This window comes from Lichenostomus cassidix, chromosome 3, assembly GCF_008360975.1.
Source record: "Lichenostomus cassidix isolate B80296 chromosome 3, HeHo_3.0, whole genome shotgun sequence".
Taxonomy (NCBI): domain Eukaryota; kingdom Metazoa; phylum Chordata; class Aves; order Passeriformes; family Meliphagidae; genus Lichenostomus; species Lichenostomus cassidix.
In genome coordinates this window covers 21141750-21161161 of record NC_139483.1, presented here as the reverse complement: position 1 = coordinate 21161161, position 19412 = coordinate 21141750, and the positions used below count along the sequence as shown (strand labels likewise).

Here is a 19412-nt window from a genome sequence, read left to right as displayed (position 1 = left end):
TTTGAGCTTTTGAAACTCCCCAGTGAATGGAGGCTACTGACTCACTGAGGGATGCTTTGATTGATTACGCTGCACATAAGAACAGCCACGGTGGCTCAGATCAATGGTCCACTGAGCTCAGTTTCCTGCTTTCTAAACGTGGTTAGCAGCAGATGCCTAGAAATGTGCAGGGGCTGGGCAAACTTCAAATGAACAGTCTCCCTGCCTCTTGCTTTTTTCAGCTCTGTACATTTCCTAAGCCTGATGTGTTTGTCTCTTTAGTTACTCACTGATTCTCTCCCCCATGTACTTGAATTTGCAAACTTCTGACAACTTATGTAACTTCCATGAAGTTCTATGAACCAGCACAAGATGTAAAAGACACGTTCTTCCTCTCTCAGAAGACAAGTGAGAGTGACAAGTGACCTGCTAACAACCAATGTCCTCTTTCTTCCCCCTTCCTTGAGAAAATGTTCCTCAAAGGAGAGGCACTTGCTTGCTATGAACTTCAGTATAAGAGACTCTCATCTTTCACAAAGACATGCAATTTAAGTATTGTTAAATACTTTATGTCAAAAACATGCATGAGACCAGATATTAACAACATGGCAAGGAAAAGCTGTTTTTTTAACATCTGCAATTAAATGAATGGAAGCACAGTGACTTGAAAAAAAAAAAATCTTAACAGTTCATATAATCTGAAGTGTGAGATCTGCAGTGGTGTGAATCCCACTACAGACAAGAAATCTAAGGTAATCAATCTTATGAAAGCACAAAGTTATGCTCCTTAGAACTGAAGCAATGCTCCTCAAACCCTGGAGAGCTTCCTGACACTGAGGTGTTCCGCAGAGCCGTGCGTGCACGGGAGCCCATCCGCGGGGAGAACTCCAGGTACAGCTTTAAGAACCTGGAGGAGACACAGCACACATACGTGGTGACTCAATAACCATCACACTTGCCTTTCTGGTAGCATTCCTCTTTAAAATTCGTGAATCATTGCTGCGTTACAGGCCTATGGATTTAGGGCAGCACAGCTTAAAATAGCCCACGGCAGACGCTGGGAGCCGCGTACCAGGGTCTCACTGCGGATTTGCAGAGGCCGCGGGCGCCTGTGTTAGCACGGTGCTCGGCGGTCAGTCCCCCCAAGCGTAAATCCCCGACGGCCGTGCCCTCGCAGACACCTGGAGCGGGGCCACCGCGCCGCCGAGCTGTGCCTGCCATGTCTGGGCCGTGACGCTTCGGCCTCATCCCCGCGGCGCGGACACTCAGCCTCGGGGAAAGGCCACGAGCAGGGGCTCCTGAAACGCGAGCATCCCGAGCCGGCCGGGCGGGGCTCCCCGGGCCGGGCCCCCGGCACCGCCCGGGCGGGGCGGGGCGTTCCCGGGCGCCGCTTCCGCCTGTGCGGGGCGAGCGGGAGGGCGGGCGGCGCGGCGGGGGCAGCGGCAGGATGCTGAGCCCGCGGGAGCGCGGCGCCGACCTGGCCCGCTTCTACACGGTGACGGAGCCGCGCCGCCACCCCCGCGGCCACACCGTCTACAAGGTCACGGCGCGGGTGAGTCGGCGGCCGCCGCCCAGCCCCTCGCCCCCGCGGCTCGCCGCGGCCGGCCTGCCCCGCAGTCGGTCTGGAAAGGCGCCGCTGGGTGCGGAATAGCGCCCGCGGCTGCCGTGCCCGTGCGGATCCTGGCGCGCCCGGCCGCGGCGTGGAAGCCCCTGTGAGGGACACGGGTGGGAGGGAGGGAGGGGAGGTGGGACACGGTGGCCCCTCCGAGCCCAGCCCCTCTCGCCTCCTGCAAACTTGTAGCCCCACAACGTTGTAATGGCCTGAGAGGCGCTTTGCAATTAACTCAATTTCCTTGCTGTCCGCTGCAGAGCACGCGAGAGCAGCTGAAAAACAAACAGCTCGTTCTTTTTTCCCCCCCGTTCTTCTGCCCCAAATCTCGTGGCTAGCTTGCAGTGGGATCGGCCAGCCTCGCTGGCAGCGCAGCAGCGCGCTCGGGAGGAGCCTGGAGGGAGCGGAGTGCGGGGGCTCAGCACGCCCACGCTGGCAGCGCCAGCCGCCCGAGCCGCACATGGAGCCGGAGCGTCCCCACGAGGGTCCGGCGGGGCTCGGGGGGATTCAGGCCTAGTGGGGAAGCAGGAAAGCTGCTGCAGGTATTGGGAGAGCTGGTGTGGCGCTGGCTTTGCTGAAAGCTCTGTCTGTTCGCCTAGGGAAATGCCTTGCTTCCTTTTCTCTTCCACTTTCCTATTAAGCCAAAAAAGGGAGGAGAGTAAGTAAATATGTGGGGTTAGGTGCGAAAGGAGTGGGAGTTTAACTCACAGGTGTGGTGGGACATACTGAGAGCATCAGAAAGTGTCACAGACAGAGTTTATTTAAATAAGCTGTGATCTCGTAGTTACTGCAGCTGTAGATATCCTGCCTGTGACAATAACATGTGTTAAATGCACCCTTCTCTTAATTCAAAGAATGCAGTATTCCGTATATGTATATATATTGTAGTGTCGGGTTGTTAGACTATGATCAGTTTGTATGACTTGTAAAATTAAAAATATTTTGTTAACATTTTTTTGGTCGAATCTATAGATATCCAAGTTCACCAGACACAAAAACGTGACAAATACGTTTAAGCTGTTCTTTTTAGTCCAAGAGGAAACAAGAGTTATTTTTTCCTATGATGTTTTCATTTAAAAAGTTTTTCCTGAAATACAGGCTGAGGAGAACAGTGCCATCAAATCTTTCTGCAGGAGCTCTTGATGGGCTAAGTGTACGTAGGTACTAAAAAGTTGTGTCAGTGCAATAGGGACTAATAAGAATGAGCCCTGACTTCTGCTGCGTATTTTACTCTGGTGACTTTGTTCTTATTGGCTAAAACCAGTTAAATTTGTCAGTGATGATTTTGAACAATTCTACAGAAACCAAAACAAGTTGTGGCTAACTAGTTAGGGTTGTCATTCTCTGTCCTTGTCCCATAAACTGGGTGCTCTGGTGCCTTTCCAGGCGAGGCAGTGCAGAATCAGGTGGTGTGCTGACCACCCGTGATTTAGCACAGAGCAAGGAGCTGATTAATCTGTGAGCTGTCCAAATTCAACTGACCTAACCAGAGATCATCACTTCTATGCAGTGTTTTGATAGCTAAAATCCTCAAAGTGAAAAATTATCTCTTTTTTTTTTTTCCAGCAAAGAATGCTTTGAATTCACAAATGCAGAAATATAAATCACTTTTGTTTCAGCAAGGCTCTGACTGGTAATCTGTTGTGTAGTACTTGAAGTGAGGATTTGGGAAATTGAATAAAATGATTTAAAAATGATTCAATGTACATATCAGGTACCCTTTCTGTTTCTTTCCCCCTATTCCTCCCTCCTGTTCCTGCGGTGATCTGGCTCCATAGTTGATATCACAGCACTCCAGCTGTATTTGCTGAGCTGATGCTCAGCAACTTTGGGGGACCGCCAGGAAAAAAGTGAGGTGAATCTTCCCATTGTGTTGAATATCATTCTGGCTGAGGTCTAGACTAGTCAGTATGTGTTAGTGAAGATTTGTGGTTCCTTAGTGTGGTACATGAGTGAATCCTTTGTGAAATGAATTTAAAGGAACTTTCTTTTTCAGTGTAATGATAGATAAATAATCATGGATGAGAAAGCACTTGTTTAGCTTGTCCTAAACATCTGGCCCAAGGCATAACTCCCCATGCAGTCTCTTCTGAGTGCTAAGGGTGTCTATCCTTATTGCAGTTTTATTTCTTAAAAGTTTTGTTTGTATAGCAGAGAATATATATTTTATTTACTTGTAAACTGTGGCATAATTGTAAATGGGGAGAAAATTAAATGAATAGTGGCTTTTTAATACCCATTTCCAAATGCTAAGGAACAGATAGAGATATTAGCAAGTTGTGATATGAGCAGTGTTCTTTAATGAGACATGAAAATATAGGCCACTAATAGAAGTTTATAGAGAATTGGGAAGATTAATATTATTAATGATAATTAAAATTCTGAGGAGTTATTTTGGATATCTGCAGGTCAGATGAAGAATGGGATAATCTGAAATACTTGTGAGGTGGTGAGGATCCTTGTAGGATCTCTGTCTTCAGAGCCTAGTGCACTAATTACGCATTGCTTAGCTCATTGGTGGCTATCCTAATGATATTTTTGAAAATAGGTTAAAGTTGCTTGTGTTACAGATTTGCAGAAGGAACTGACGCATTGATCCTTGTGGAAGGATTAAAAAAAATACATGGAAAATTTGGGGGATTGGGTCATCTTTGCCTAGTCTCTAGGTTGATTATAGGTTGCATGGAAGGGGCAGACCTCTTCTGAGACTGACCTTCAGAAAAGGATGTGAAGAACAAAGTAGGACAACACATAAATTATTACATACTGACTTAAAGTTGGCATGGTTGGTAGATATGGAAGGTGGTGTAACATAAGAACAAGTGTGAAACAGGGCCTCTGGGTTTTATTCCAGATTCTTACTAACTGGCTGGGTAATTACTCATCTCTCTGGGTCTCCTTCTGCCCATCTGGTAACTTACCTGGCTGCCAAAACTGTTGCAAGGCTTTAACTAAAGGTGAACTGCAAAGCAAAGCAGTTGCTGTCTGCCCTTTGGTGTTCTCTGTGATGTGTAGCCATGCCTGTGATATTTTCTTCCCCCAGCTCTACAGGCTCCTTGCATCAAGTATGCCAGCTACTAGAAAAGGAGGTTAGAAATATTTCATCAGTTGTACTTAAAAACTGCCAGGTAGTGAATGAAAGAGCAACAGCCACCAAGGTTAACATTTGGTAAAGTTGCCAAACCTTAGATTACTCAAGAGTGAGGGAAAGTGGAGAAGGGTTTTATCAATGTAGACTACGCTGGAAGAAGAGGACTTTGGTGTGCAAGGTGAGAGAAAGAACTTAGACTTACTTGTGAAGGAATATGTTTCAGGTCTTCTGGGAGATTGCTAGAGAAGGTAATACTTCTGTTTTCTGCCTTGTCTCTTCCACAATGTGTCAAAGATGAGTGGCTGGACTGTAGTAAACTGATGGTACAAAATCTGTACCGCAGGCTTTGGCAAGAATTCTTGAAAAATGGAAGAGAGAAAGATGGCTAAGTTTGTGGGGAATACAAGGGGTGTGTTATTGTCACTTAGGAAGAGGGAAGTGTGGATTCAGTGGCTTCCATCTCAGAGCAACAGCTGCATGGTGTTTGCAGTACAGCGGCATGGTGTGTGGGTCTCTGGGGTGCAAGTAGTGTGGGCTCCCTGCGCTTTCTTACACGCATCACCTCTTCAGGGCATCAATTATTCCAGGGTGTGTCGCTGAGGATAGTCTCAGTTGGATTGAGAATGCCCTATTTTGCTTTAGCTAACAATAGACTAATTATTTTGTTAAACAGCTTTGGCTCTTATGATGAAGGATATACTGATTTGCACAAGATAATTGCAGTTATGAATTATAGATGTCTCTGTTTGGTTTGTATGTTTGTGGGGATATGCTTTTATTGCTGTTTATAAGACCAGTACAAAACTTGGATTACAAAGGCTTTGGCGATCAATATTTATTTAAAGAAAAAAAAAATCCTGACGAAATAACTGTCTTCTTTATGGTGTGCAGCCAAGCCTGATTTTCACTGCAATCTTCCCCTGGACAAAGTCATTTATAATTAATTAGGCAAAGAGTTTTTAAGGAGAAACAAATACGCGAGGATAGTCAGACATGTCTGCACTCTGGGGATTGTAAGTAAAGTGGAAATACTGTCTTACTAAATGCAAATCCTCACATTCACAGTGAGGTTGTGTGCAGCTTGTATTAAGCCAAGTAGCCTTAATAAGCTCCTTTTGTTGGGAGTAATGTGGCCCTCATATGAAATTATAGGAAGAGACTGGAAAGATGATAGGAGATGTGTTCTACATAGCTTTGCTTTGAGAGATGCTTTTTGTGTTATTTTGCCCAGAATATATGTCTTTATTTGTGATTATGACTGACTGCTGCTGAAATCCATGACTGTGTTGTCGCTGGGTGTTAGACTTCTCTAAAAGTAAATGAAAACTTTCTGAGTGCACAGGACCATGCAGCTGCTTACGTTTTCCCAGATTTTTCTCTTCAGCAACAAATCATTGAATGTTACTCTTTAACTTTTCCAAACTGAACATCCAAGCACTTACGTGGTTTCACTTTTGTTTTGCTTTTCAGATTGTTTCAAGAAAAAATCCAGAGGATGTCCAGGAGGTAACAGTTTAAACTTGTGCAAATGTCTTTATGTATCACACTATGCCTTTTGAAGCATCTTTGATGTAATTAAGCAGTTTCTGTGTGTTTTGTCATTGTAATTGAGCAAACGGTTTTCGTATGTTTCCATTTGTCTTTAGCTTTCATAGTTAAAAACAGTAGCTAGTATAATATGATGCATTTCATCCCCCAGTGATGAATGGTGACTTGAAACAAAGTCTTAGGGAGTAAAGTGTCTTTTGATGACAAAACTGCTTTGATAACTTTGCAAGCTCTTTTCTCGGGGCTGGAATTGGCAAATTGGTGGTTACTTAACTCCTACTGGTAAAATTAGAGATCAGTCCACAATCCAAGTCTTAGGTCTCAGCTGTAGGTATTCTTTTCCTCTTTAACCAATACTTCACTGAAAAGCCTTCACCATTACTGTCTATTAGGGAAGAGGGAAAATGGAGGAATGTAGGAGTAGTTGAGGGAGATTAGACTGCAAGTCATATATGTTATGCCTATCTCTCTGAGGCTCCTTTAGTATTTTCCAGTGATATACTTAGATAAAACTTTAAAATTGCTTATTCTTTGCCTGTCCTGAAGAGGCTATAATAAGGGTCTGCTCTATTCTTGTGCCTCTTAAATACCTCAAAAGTGTCACAGGAGCCATTTATTGAGAGAGAAAAATGCACCACGTGTGTGTGTGTTTTGGGTTTTTTTTCATTTGTTTGGTTTTGTGGTTTTTTGGTTTGTTTTTTTTTTTTAATTAGGAAACCTTTTTCTTCCCCTCTCTTGAATTTTTTTTCTGGATTAATGACCTGACAGCGTTTAATTATACTATGTACCTGCAAAATCTTCCCCCAAAAGCACAACCTTTATGGCCTTTCAGACATCGTGTACCATATGCATTTGTTCAGTTTCTGGTGCAGTCTCAGTTCCTACAGTTGAGGAGAATGTGCACAGTTGATGAAAGAAGAGCTCATAAATGAATTAATTGTAACCTCTGCATGGTCAAACCTGAGTTACTGATTAGTGGCTTGGCAGAGGTGAGAATTGGCTAATACATCTAACACCCCTTTACTGCGTCCTTCTTTGAAATCTTGAGAATCAGGCAAGCATGAGCATTTGTGCTTTTTGCAAATTTTTTTTTAAATCTCTAGGAAATTAAAATAATCTATCAGAATCAGAGATGGTCATGGATCTAGTTTAGAACTGCATTACTGTAGTTTGTAGCTTGCTGTTCACCTTTTCCAGGGAGACTCCCGAATTGAACCTATCCATGAGCACATTCTGCCATTACCTTAATCTTCATTTGTGAGGAAAAGCACTTTATAAGAGCTGTTGATGAGTCCATTCATCAGAAAAATATATTGTAAGTGTCTTTCAGCTAGTGTATTGCATGAATATATGTTAAGTAGTTTTGGCACAATAGCAAAACCGTATCTTTTAGCTGTTGCTTTGATCTGTGGCTATAGGTTACTCATGCAGAGTTTCACATGCTCTAGACAGACAATAAGAGGACATAAATATGAGATAAACTTCTTGATAGTTGCCCTTTTCCACCCTGCGTTTTACCAAATTAATTATTGTGCATGTGATAGCATGTTAGGTGTGGGGTGATTCTGTTATAAGCAAGTGTCTGAAAATAGTTGATTATCACAAGGAATGTCCTAGATGGTAGCTGCCATAAGGGGGAATTGTAGTCAGAAAACCCTATGTGTTGAGAGCTTTTCTGTAACATAGCCTCTTATGATAAGGAAAGAACTGTAGGCAGCCTTAGAAAGAAAAAGAACATGCCACTCACCAGCTCCCAGCTGAAAATAAATTTGCCTCACTTTTCCAGAATGCTCAATTAGAAATTGAAGAGAAAATTGTGTGCACACAAGCACCCTGTTGCGTTAGGATGTCTTATGCAACCCACATCCCACATCCATGTAGGACCACTTAGCTGTGCCTGCCTCCTCCTTCAGGAGTCTCTGAATGCCGCTGCTGTGATGTTAATATATTCATTACATATGTGCAGCTGCTCGTAAGGCTGTGTGCTGTGACCTCAACTCTGCTTGCAGTTTTCTGTCACCTCTTTCGGCTGCCCTTCGAGACACAAGTCTTTTGCTACAGCACCTCTCCCACTGCAGCCAGTTACTACTCAGTGTAATCCCAGTTGTTGGAGCAGGAAGGAAGAGAACCTTGTAAGGGCTTCCTTCTTGAAAGAAAGAAAGGAAGAGATTCATGTGAAGTTTTGTGTGGAGGAACAGAAAGGCCCGTGGACCTAACTTCAATTTCCTTGCTGACTGTGGCGGCAAAGTGGCGTGGAAGGCAATTGCATCTAGGGTAGTCCTGTGTATTTTTTTGTTTTTATTTAGGAGAAAGACTTGTTCATTGTGGAACAGATGAGTTGCATGAGTTAATAGAGATCTACTGGCTCTAGCCATGACAAGCACCTTATTGCATTACAAGTCTAACATATGTTTTGTGATACACTTGCTGTGCTTCGCTGGGCTTCAAAGTACAATGTGTCCTTCCTCCAAATCTAATTTCTAATGACTGTGTTAGAGTGGGAACTTTGCTAACTTTGCTAAGCCACGTGCATGCATGTTTTCCATGAGCTTCTGAAAGGTTTTAGGATAACCTTTACAGCTTTTGCTATGCAAGTTACTTGTGGATAATTATTTTTTTCCTCTTGACTATTGACTTGTAGCAGTGAAAAATGATCCTTTTTTAGTGGATTGAAATCTCATGCTCTCATATTCTGGCAGCTTTTCATGTTGTCTCCAAGTACTGACAATACATTAACTTAATGTTTAAAGAATTCACCATCTTAAGCAATTTTATGTTCCATATGCACACTGCTCAAGAAGTGCTAATCATCCACTTTCGGGCTATTGCATTAGATAGAAATACAGCATTGAAAAATTATTATTTCTGATAGCAAAATGACTAGTTTGCCTTCTTGAGATTCCTCACTTGTGTGTTACACTTCACTGAGTACCAGCTGTAATTAAGTAATGAAAATGTCTGCCAATAAGGGAGTCTGAATCAGGACTGCTGGTATCAGCATAGCTGAGTTTATAAGGTGGGCAGAGTGTCGCCATACTAAACCTTTGCATATCCACTGCTAACAATCCTCTTACCTTACATCTACATTGTTCTCTAGGTAGGACTTGCATCTGCTGAAACTTAGAAGGCTTCTGACTGCCGTATTTAAAAAAACCAGCAAAAATGCTTTAAATCTCAGCCTTTTGTTTAGCTCTAAATCTGGTGTACTTGAAAAAAATCGACTTTTTCAATTATGATTTCTCATGAGAAGGCAACCTGTTAAATAATTCAGAAATAGTTGGAATATTTTAAGTTGTGGTTAGTTGTCTTAAGTTAATTGAGACATTTGACTGATGCAGCTGTGGAATCAGCTGCTGAATACATGCAGTCTCTCCTTGGTTTTTTTTTTTCCTTCTGTTCTACTTTAATCACTTTGCATTAGTGTTGAGATTTATTGTGATGGCTTAGTGAGTCTGACCAAAAAATGAGGTCAGGATATAAAAAATCTTTGTTATTTTTTTTTCATCCTGATAACAAACCTGTTAGCAATCAAGCATAAATTTTTTTGGTTACTTCTTTCCTTGGCTTAGTTTTTCTACTCGGTTCTCTTTTCTTTAAAGGAAAGAATGGGATGGAAGAAGGATAAGGTAGATATCTGACTGGGAGAAGACTACCTCTATCTGGAAAGGATAGATCAGGAATAACTGGTGTAATGAACCAATGATGTCTTTACATTCCTAAAATGGAGTTTTCGTCTAGATTACAAAAGGAACATACTCTTTTTTTTTATTGGTGTTATTACGAAAATCCATTTAAAATGGGGGCTTGCATTTACATCTGACCAACACTTTAGATACACAACTTAGGAGCTGTTTTGTAGTCCTGGGTGCTTAACGTACCATTCTTTAAAATCCCTTGCTTGTATTGATTTCTCTTCCCTGGCTTTTTCTTTTACTGTTCTGTCTCTTGCCCACACCTGTAGCTGCACCAGGCACAGTGTGCTGTTGAATGTTGGATAGTGCAACACTCTTGTGCAGCATTTTTTCCTCTCTTACTGGCTCTCTGTGTAGGTCTGGATCTCACAGTGACTGAAGCAGTGCTGCCTTTGCTCTCCTTTCAGCTTCTGCTTAATTTTTTTCTATGCACTCTAGTGTTGTTAGCCAAAATGCAGGCTGGGGACAGATAATGACAATTTTTTAATGCTTGTTACAGTTGGCAGTTCAAATTGTATATTTTTGTTAAATAAATTTGCTGATGTTAATGGTCTGATGTGATTAAACCAGTGTATTTGTGGTGTGATGTGATATGAACAATGAACCTCACTAATAGTTCTCTCTGGTTTCTCTGCTCCAGATAGTTGTTTGGAAGAGATACAGTGACTTTAAGAGACTGCACAAAGATCTCTGGCAAATTCATAAAAACTTATGCAGACACACAGAGCTCTTTCCACCTTTTGCCAAAGCCATAGTGTTTGGTAAGCATAATTTCTTCCTGACCTGCTGAAATTCTTTGATAACTCAATATCTATAAATACATCTTGTTATGTAGCTGTATGGAAGATTTTCCATGAGCATTTACTACTCAACTTGTATGTGTGCTGGTATCATAACTTGATGTTTTTATTTATTTTTGTAATGTATAAGAGATATTTATGTGTTTGCCTCCATGTTAGTGGCTATTTATTGATGCATATGTTCTGTATCTTTACAACATGCATACCCTGTGTTCAGGAGCATAGAGTCTGTGTTAGCTTTGTGAACAGCACTTGAGATGAACAAAATGTTTTACATATGAGCTGTCTGATTTTTAGTGATGAGCTGCAGTAAAGCATTAAGTGGTTGTTACAGAAAAGAATTTTTATTTTAGGCATTGGATTGCTATTGTCAGTTTTATCTAGCTAGGCTTTTGAGAGGAGTTTTACTCATACCAGGCTAAATATTTCACCAAAACAACCTGCAAGAGGATTGTGACTCTGCAGGAAAAACAAGTGACAAAAAGGAGTTAGCTCTCTTATAGGTGTTAACTTAATCCTGATGTGTATGTCCTCATGAATGAGCTAGGTGGACTTTCTGTGAAGGAGTGTGACTGTACAGAATTCTACCTACCACACAATTTTTTTAGCAATGTTGTGTTTATAAAATAAACTTCTTTTAGTGTGTGTTCTTCATGTTCAGCTGTTTTTTGGTGAACATATATATCACACAATAACATGCAATATCCATTGGGTTTTTAAGTGTTTTTCAACAATTTTTTAGTGTGTTCAGCATGTTCAGCATCTTTTTTGCATGCATCTACTGCATGCTCTCTGAGTGTTTCTGAATTTTGAAGGTGTTGCTGACTGTTGCTTTCTGGTGTGCATTTACCACCTGCTTGTAGGCAAGCATTTTAAAATTTGGTTTTTTTTTTAAGGTGTTCAACGAGTGTTTGACATTTGTTTACATGCATTTGGTCTGGTTTTGGATGAGCTTTTTGGTTTCTAAAGTGCTTTTGGGATTACTATGGCACTTGTTGTTTTAGTGAATTTTAGTTTTTTTAAAGTGCAAAACCTGTGGTGGTTGTGGTGTGTGGGTTTTGGATTTTTTTTTTTTTTTTGTGGTTGGTTTATTTTTTTTCCCGCATAGTTTTGAGCCTCTAGCATGTAGGGTGTTCTTTGGAAAACATCTACCATGTGCCCACTCTTTTGGCAAAGTTTTTGATGTAAATTCTTTGATTTTTTTGGCAAGATGTTTGGTTCTTAATGCATTGCTGCAGCATTTTATGTGGGATTTTTTTGCTGGATGCACCATTTCTCAGGTGTAGCAGTTTTCTTTTCGTGCATATACTGCAGGTTGTTAAACAGTTTTTACCATTTTTTTAGTGACTCCAACATGTTTAACCTTTATTTGGCATGAATTTACTGTGTGATTTCAGGTGTTTCTGAGGAATTTCTAACTCTGGAATGGGTTTGGTGGTACATTTTAGTTTGTTGTATTTGGGGAGTTGTTTTTTTTGTTGGGTTTTCTTAATGTCCAGCTTGAGTTTGGATTTTCTTTGTGTGCATTTAACAGAGAGAATTATTGGTAATTTTAACAGAATTTAAGCTTTCAATGTGTTTGGTGTTTTATTGGCATAAATCTACCACATGGTCTTTTTCTGTGGTTTTTGTTAGGCTTTTTGGCTTCTAAGGCATTTTTGTTGGACTTCTTGGTTTGTCAGATGATTTTGGGGTTACTAAGGCGTTTCCATAGAGTTTTCCAAGTTAGTTTTGCATTATTTTTTTGTAAGTATCCAGCCTGTGTTATATTTTTGTATGAATTTTCATGATGTTTAGTGTCCAGCATGTTTGGTGGTTTTTTGGCATGTGCTCTCTTTTTGGGCAAGGTTTCCAGTGTGGATTTGGAGTGTTTTTAGGTGTGGCTTTGGTTCCTAGAGCATCTAGAGCATGGCTATTTCTGTCCAGGATTTCTTTGGAGTTATTTTTTTGCACACATACACAGTATGATTTTTCAGTGTGCTTTTTAAAGAGTTATTCAGTGGGATTTTTTTGTGTTTCTGATATATTTGGTGGGTTTTTTTGCCATGAATTTGCTGTGTACAATTGTTGGGCATTTTAATGGTTTTTAATCTTTGGACATGTTTGGCATTTTTTTGACATGAGTCTACCAGATGCTCTTTTTTTAAAAAAAAAAAAAAATAATGTGCTTTTGGGCAAGGTTTTCAGTTTCTGAGGTGTTTTTGGGCAGGCTTGTCAGTATCTAAGGTATTTTGGGGTTATTAAAGCCTTTTCATGGTTTTTACAAGTTGTTTTAGTTTGGTGGCTGGTTTTTTTTTTCTTTTTTTTTTTTTTTAAATTAGCATTCAGTCTGCGTTTATGGTTTCTCCGTGCACCTTGTGTGGTGTTTTGTGTTTGGCATTCTTTTGAATGCACCTGCCATGTGCTCTTGTTTCTAGTCTGGGTTTTGCATGGTTTTTTTGGTGTGGGTTTTGGTTCTTACAGAGTTGTCCCAGTATGTTTGGCATTACTGCAGTGGTATTTTGGATGTCCAGTAGGTTTGACATCTTTTGGTGTGAATTTTCCATGTGCTCTTTGATTTTTTTTTTTTTTTTTGGTGGCGCTTTGTGCACTTTTAAAAAATGTTTTTTGTTTCTTAGGCATTACTGCAGTGTTGCTTTCCATTGCCATGTGTTTCAATTATGTTTTGGTGGTTTTTTAAACATACAGCACACTTCAGCATGGGATTAGCTTTTTTTTTTCCTTTTTGAATCTTGCTACCGCTTTTTTTTTTTCTTTCCTTTCCTATTTTTAGCATTTTTTGCCACACCTGTAGTTCATGTTTTAAGTGTATTTGCAGTTTCCATGTGTAGGGCCTGTTTTTTGTGTTTATTGTCATCCATGTTTTTGCAGGGTTTGGATGTGTTGTGCCCGTTTTAGCAACCAGACAGCGTTTGGTGTGTTTTGGTGCATATCTAGTGCTGATTTTTGCTGTGTGGCATTTTTCTTTGTGTGGCATTTTTTTAGCAGTGTTGGACATTCATCCGGAACCTATTTTCCCAAATTTTCTGTGTGTTTCGGATTGGTAGGTTTTAGCATCCAGCATGTTTCACATTTGTTGGCATGCATCTGTGAAGCTGATCTCTGATTTTGTGGTTCTCTGCTGAGAGCTGGGTAAAATTCCTGGTTTAAATTGGTCTTTCACACCAGCCAAATTATACCCATCTTTTATGTAATTTTATTTTTGCATATTTGTGAAGTTGGAAGTGGTGTTAGTTTCGGTGCTATGTCAGAGCAGGGGCAATAATGGTTAAATAGAGAATGTGGTATTAGTTTCATTCTGACAGGATTTTATATCTGATTTACAGAGTAGAGTTCTGACAAATTATTTACGAAGCTAGTATTTGCGAAGGATAATTTAATTACAGGTGGAAGATATGATAGCTGTTCATAGGGGAGAAAAGAGAGGGGTAAAAGAAAATCAGAGTGGGAGAGAGTATAGGCTTCTAGTATCTTAAATGATTTAAAATTGCCAAAAATGCAAATAAAAGATTTTTACACCAGCTCTCTAAGCAAGGGAAGAATTGAGTGAAATCCCTTCTGAAAAACATCCTTCTACTATTGTATTTAGTGAACAAAAGTGACTGCAATGTACATTGTAACACAAGGAAATCCACAGAAACATTCAATGCAGTTATTTATAAAAAAGCTCTTTGAAATTAAAACTAAATGAAAACGAACCCCTAGGCGTTTAAATGAAACTGAGCCACAGAAGAAGACAGAATAGTGGAGGCAGTGTAAAAACAAATTTTAAAAGATGGGTACACAGCTGAAAGGAACAGAACTGTCTGGCTCTACAATTTAAAAATTACTTTTGAATTTACAACATAAAATTTTACTGTGTATCCTTTCATCACAATTCTACACTTAGTAACTGCCATGTGATTTATTTTAATTTAAAGCATTTATTTTCAGAAAAATTCTAGTATTTTTTTGTACTGGAGGAAAAGTACAGTCTTAGTAGATAACAAGGTTTTGATAAACTTGTTTTCAGTCTCATTCTGTTAGTGACCTGCGAGGCCCATCTCTCTCAAGATCTTTTGTTTCCACACTGCTGTGATGGAGCATTTTTGCAGTGTTTCTTCCCCGTGGTGATGTTACAATTGTTGCAGCTTTTAGACTAGGCTCTAATTAAAATTTTGAGGAGAATTGCTGTCAACTGGTGGGTTTTTAATTTTTTTTGGGTACCTGTGCTTTAAATAACGTACGTACCTGCTGTTTTGCAGAGAGTGTGCTTTGCAAAATGAGCATTGATGGTTCTGTCAAACTTAGTTGTAGTAGAAGTGTTAAACCTGAGCAGCATCTCCAGCATTCAGAGTTTCAGGAGATGGTGTGGAAAACTGAGATGTGTTTAAAAACAAGTGTCATGCTATGCTTCCGTATTTCATGCAACTAAAATCTTGCCACAAAGTGTGTGTATTTTTATGCTGTTGCAGTAGAACTGCTTGCATCAAAGCAGGAAACTTGCTATGGATGGGAAAAAGAAACCATCTGACTTTTTCTGTACTTCGCTTGAACCTTTTCTCCTCCCATTTTATAGGGGAAACCTCAGTGAACTTGATCATGCAAACCTAAAATGCCCTAACATATCCAGCTGCTAAAATTATGATACCTGTATCTGGGACATGATTACTGTCCTACCCTAATATGCATCAACCTATTTTCTTCAGTACTTTCAAACTACTTCCTTTTTGTTGTTGGACACTTTAAAGTATTTCCATATATTGACTATACATGGCATTTTACCAAAATATGGGTAAATCTGCATGTTTCGTATCTAACAACTGCAGAAATGTACTCCAATATAAAAAAACACTACACCTCCTCCGCCCCACCAAAAAGGAAACAAAAAACCCCCAGATATTGACAACTTGTTAGCAGTGAGTCAGGAAGATGACTTACATTATAAAGCTCACATAAGGATGCCTTTTGTGTTTGAAGATACTGAATGAAGTAACATATTTATGAATTTGGTGTCGTGTACAGTAGGAAGTCTTGTGAGAAACTAACTGAAGCATGAACACAAACCTTGCTGGGTGTTCTGCTGTTCAGGTCTGCTCCACACAATTAATTGTGAATTCTTTTTACAGAAATTTACATTTGGTTTCCATGTAAATAGGAAATTTTGAATGGATCATCACTGGAGGAATAACAACTGTGTTATATGCTAAAGTTGTAGTTGACACTTCTTAAAAATCTCAGAAAGATGTGATCACTATAATGAAGTTTATGTCTGGGAGATTGTAAAGACTAGCAGAAACAATTTTGATTTAGATGCAGAATGACATCCTGATAGAAATGTTTGAAGAGTCAGCTAGCTGTGTAAGCACCTTTGAGCATTTCCTTGAGAAGAGTGATTATGAAAGTGTTGAGCAATACAACATTGCTTGAAAGTCTGAAAAAAAGAAAAGGAGAAAGAAGTTAGGCAGCATTGCCTGGGAATTAAACTGCCAGCCAGCAAGATGCCAGGTGGTCTGTGAACTGAACCAGTACTGAATTATGTTCTTCCTTCCCCCAAAGTCTTATAGCTCTAGAAGCAGTTTTCCTGGTAGTGCATCATGATGCTAACGGGCTGGAAAATGTGACAGTGACTAATGTTTTAACAGCTCTGTTCAAACGTGTATTTTTTTTTTTTTTAGCTCAGCTTCCTAAGAAACTAAGGCTTGTGTAATTGTGCTGTTAGTCAAACCTTACTTGTATGGCTAATATCAGCTAAATTTGAGAGTGAAGGTGGTTGCAAATGTAATTATATTTCTGCAAAGTCTGTGAAATGGCAGCTGAGTGAGAAGGGAGCACATGCTTTGGAGCTGCTGAGGGCCAGGCAGGCTCAGCTCATACCTGTGAGGTTTGCAGCTGCCTGGCAGTCAGTGAATGCACACTGGGCAGCCTGGTAGGGCTGCTCCTGATGTGTCCTATCTGGTGCCCAGTGGAAATACTGGGAAGATGTGGATAAGGAAAATTACTTTTTATTGAGTTTGGTGAAAGGAAACAGGGACAGATTCTTGACAAATGAGGAAAAATGTCTTACGGAATTACTTTCTTGCAAAAGTTGTCTGTTTCTGGTGTTGTTAGGTGTTTACTTCTTCACAATTGATTTTCTATTGCATTGTATTGGTATGCATGGGATTTTGTAGATTCATTTAACTGGCCCATGCTGCGGCGCTTTGCTGAGGGAAGTTGTTTTCTTTCCATGATGTCCAATTTTGCATGGAATGAACCAAGAGCCCTAATGCACCCCCAGGGTTGCTCTGAAGACTTAGGAAGTTTGATGAGCAGTTTAATAGGCCCTGATTTCAATGTTGCCACTCAATGTGGTAGCATTGCTTTTGCCTTCTTTCTGCTTGCTTGTTGCTCGCTCTTTTGTACAGCTGCTCCTGTTTGTACAGCTGAAACGGCAGGGTGAGCAAGGCACGGAACCAATCCAGCTGAAAATTAGCTCAATGATGTCTCTTTTTTTCTTTCATGGGAAAAATAAGCCCCAAAAGCTTTGTTTGTGATCTTGCGAGTATGTGTGTGTCTTTTTAGTTTTATTTTCTTTTTTCTGGTACCGCATGGGCAGGAGCTATTTACTTGAAGAATTTCTGGAAAGAATCCTGCTTTGTTACTTTCTTCTGGGATTATTTTTTTGCTTGCTCTAAGTATAAATGAATTTTGCTTTTGTATTCAATGTTTCTTTTGTCCTCTTCAAAGGTTAATGCCACAGAGCTGTCACAGGTGGTTCTTATTTTTCTGGTCATGCTGTTATAGCAGTACTGTTTCTTGAACTTGTCTTCCCAGTCCTTTTTTCCCCTCTGTATAGCTGTTGCAATATCTGTTCTATTCTCCTCCAATTATTACTGTTAACCTCTGCCCTTTTTCTTTTGTAAACTTGTAACTATTTCAACAACAAAGTGATGTTGATATAAAAAGCTAAAATAAGTTGTGTGCAATTGTGAAGGATGTGAATTTAAGGTAGCAATCCAAGGGTTTTCTCCTGAGAAGCAAATCTCTTCAGGTGAACTGTGGGATTGTTTTTTAAGTATGTTTTTTCTAATTGGAATGTTTTGGGTGCTGGGTAAAGAAAAAGGAATGTTCATACATTTTAGTAAATGAGCTGCCTCCCAGCTCTGTTTACCTCTTGAATCCAGAAGGAGATGAGACCCTGTCTGCATGGAGCTACTTCAGAGGAAAGCTTCAGTGCCTGGTAGCAGGGCTTCACCATCTCCCCTATACTTTGTCTCCTCCATAAATGGCACCTTGGAATTGAAGATCTGTTTGGGGGCTTTTAGCAATACTTTGTTTACTACCCGCTCATATTGTGCATTGTTCTTGAGAATACGTGAAGATTGCTCAGCTCCTTGCAGGATTTGGGCCATAATCAAGGCTGACACTGACTGGCATATTGTCAAATTGTGCATGTATCATTTATTGTCAGATAACACTGGACATCCGTTAGTGTCTCTTGGCTAATCAAGAGTGTTGCCTCACATATTCTTACGATGAGAGGGCGAAGGATTCTTGTCGTAGCTGCCAGCTTTCATCATCCGAGTGGATTGCAGAAGACGGGACTCTAGGGACAATTGAGAATAGGAAGTTTGAAGATTTGCTATGTTCTCCTGAAGCGTTGGAGTGACTTTCATAGACTCAGGGCATTGTCTCCAGAAGGTTGCTTTTGTCTCGTTTGTTTTCTTTCCTTGTAGTTATTATTGCAAAATAAATGTGTAATTATTTCTAAAACTGTCAATCTATGTGTCTGTTCCAGGGCGATTTGACGAAACTGTGATTGAAGAAAGAAGGCAATGTGCTGAAGATCTCTTGCAGTTTTCTGCCAATATCCCTGCTCTCTATAACAGCAAACAGCTGGAAGAGTTTTTTAAGGTTGGTTAGTATTTGCAGAAGTATTTGCTTCTTAACGACATGACTAAAGTACAGTGCTGATTCTGCTTCATTTTATAAACTATGGAGTTACAGTGAGCTGGTCTGACATGCTTTGTGAAGGGACTTGGACTTTTCCGTTCACTTTGGAAATGTGGCTTTAAGAAAACCTATGCCACACCTCTACAAGGTGGAAAGTTTTACAGGAACTTCAGGTGAAGGGATTTGAAATTTTTTTTATTGAATGATGAGCAAAACCTGTGATGATAAATCCAGGTGTTCAGTGGGGAGGTAATAAAAATATTATCACTGTTCTGTATTTTAAGTAGGTATTTATAGTTCCAAACCAAAGGAGTAAAGACTGTTTACACTGTTTCCTTAGGGTCTTTTAGGGACTCAGGTCCACAGCAGCAAATTTGGCATGTAGTTAGTCCTACATGCTGGAGTTTGTGAGAACCAGTCTCCATAAGAAATTTTAGGACAATACATTGATATGGGCTTCCTCTTTATTACAGCTGAAGCAGCTTGTTTTCCATAGTTCCTTCAAAGCTCTTTATTTTCAGTAGCTTGGTCTAATGTTCTGCAAACTCATGAGCATAAATTTACATAAACTTATGATAGTAACTCTCTGTAATTAAGGATATGTTCATCTGGCTGAGATGGGACTTAAGCATATTAATGTGTTAAGTGTATTTAAATTATATATATGCAAAAGCAAAATTACATCAAAGCTTAAACTTCTTCACTTGTTTTCATGATGAAGTTATTGCAGTGTTCTTTAAAATACTTAAAATAATTTTCTTAAGCTTTGGTGGTAATAA

The 19412-nt window shown here is 40.1% G+C and overlaps 1 protein-coding gene and 1 long non-coding RNA gene across 5 annotated transcripts in view; one reads left to right on the top strand and one right to left on the bottom strand.

The window, feature by feature from the left end:
• Positions 1-532: 532 nt before the first annotated feature.
• LOC146439238 (uncharacterized) lies at positions 533-1322 on the bottom strand. Its single transcript, XR_014850711.1, has 2 exons — positions 1052-1322; positions 533-886 (listed from the first exon to the last, which is right to left on the bottom strand). It is a non-coding gene; the product is annotated as an uncharacterized LOC146439238 (long non-coding RNA).
• Positions 1323-1365: 43 nt separating this feature from the next.
• Positions 1366-19412, top strand: part of RPS6KC1 (ribosomal protein S6 kinase C1) — an 85986-nt gene continuing 67939 nt past the window's right edge. For 2 of the 4 annotated variants that reach the window (XM_085054841.1, XM_085054839.1), the window contains exons 1-4: positions 1366-1531; positions 6150-6185; positions 10560-10680; positions 18479-18594. In XM_085054841.1, the coding sequence (XP_084910967.1) occupies positions 1427-1531; positions 6150-6185; positions 10560-10680; positions 18479-18594 (378 nt within the window). In that variant the 5' untranslated portion in view covers positions 1366-1426. Of the gene's footprint in view, positions 1532-3266; positions 3303-6149; positions 6186-10559; positions 10681-18478; positions 18595-19412 lie in introns of those variants that run through there. The other 2 variants (XM_085054840.1, XM_085054842.1) reach the window with 2 other exon arrangements.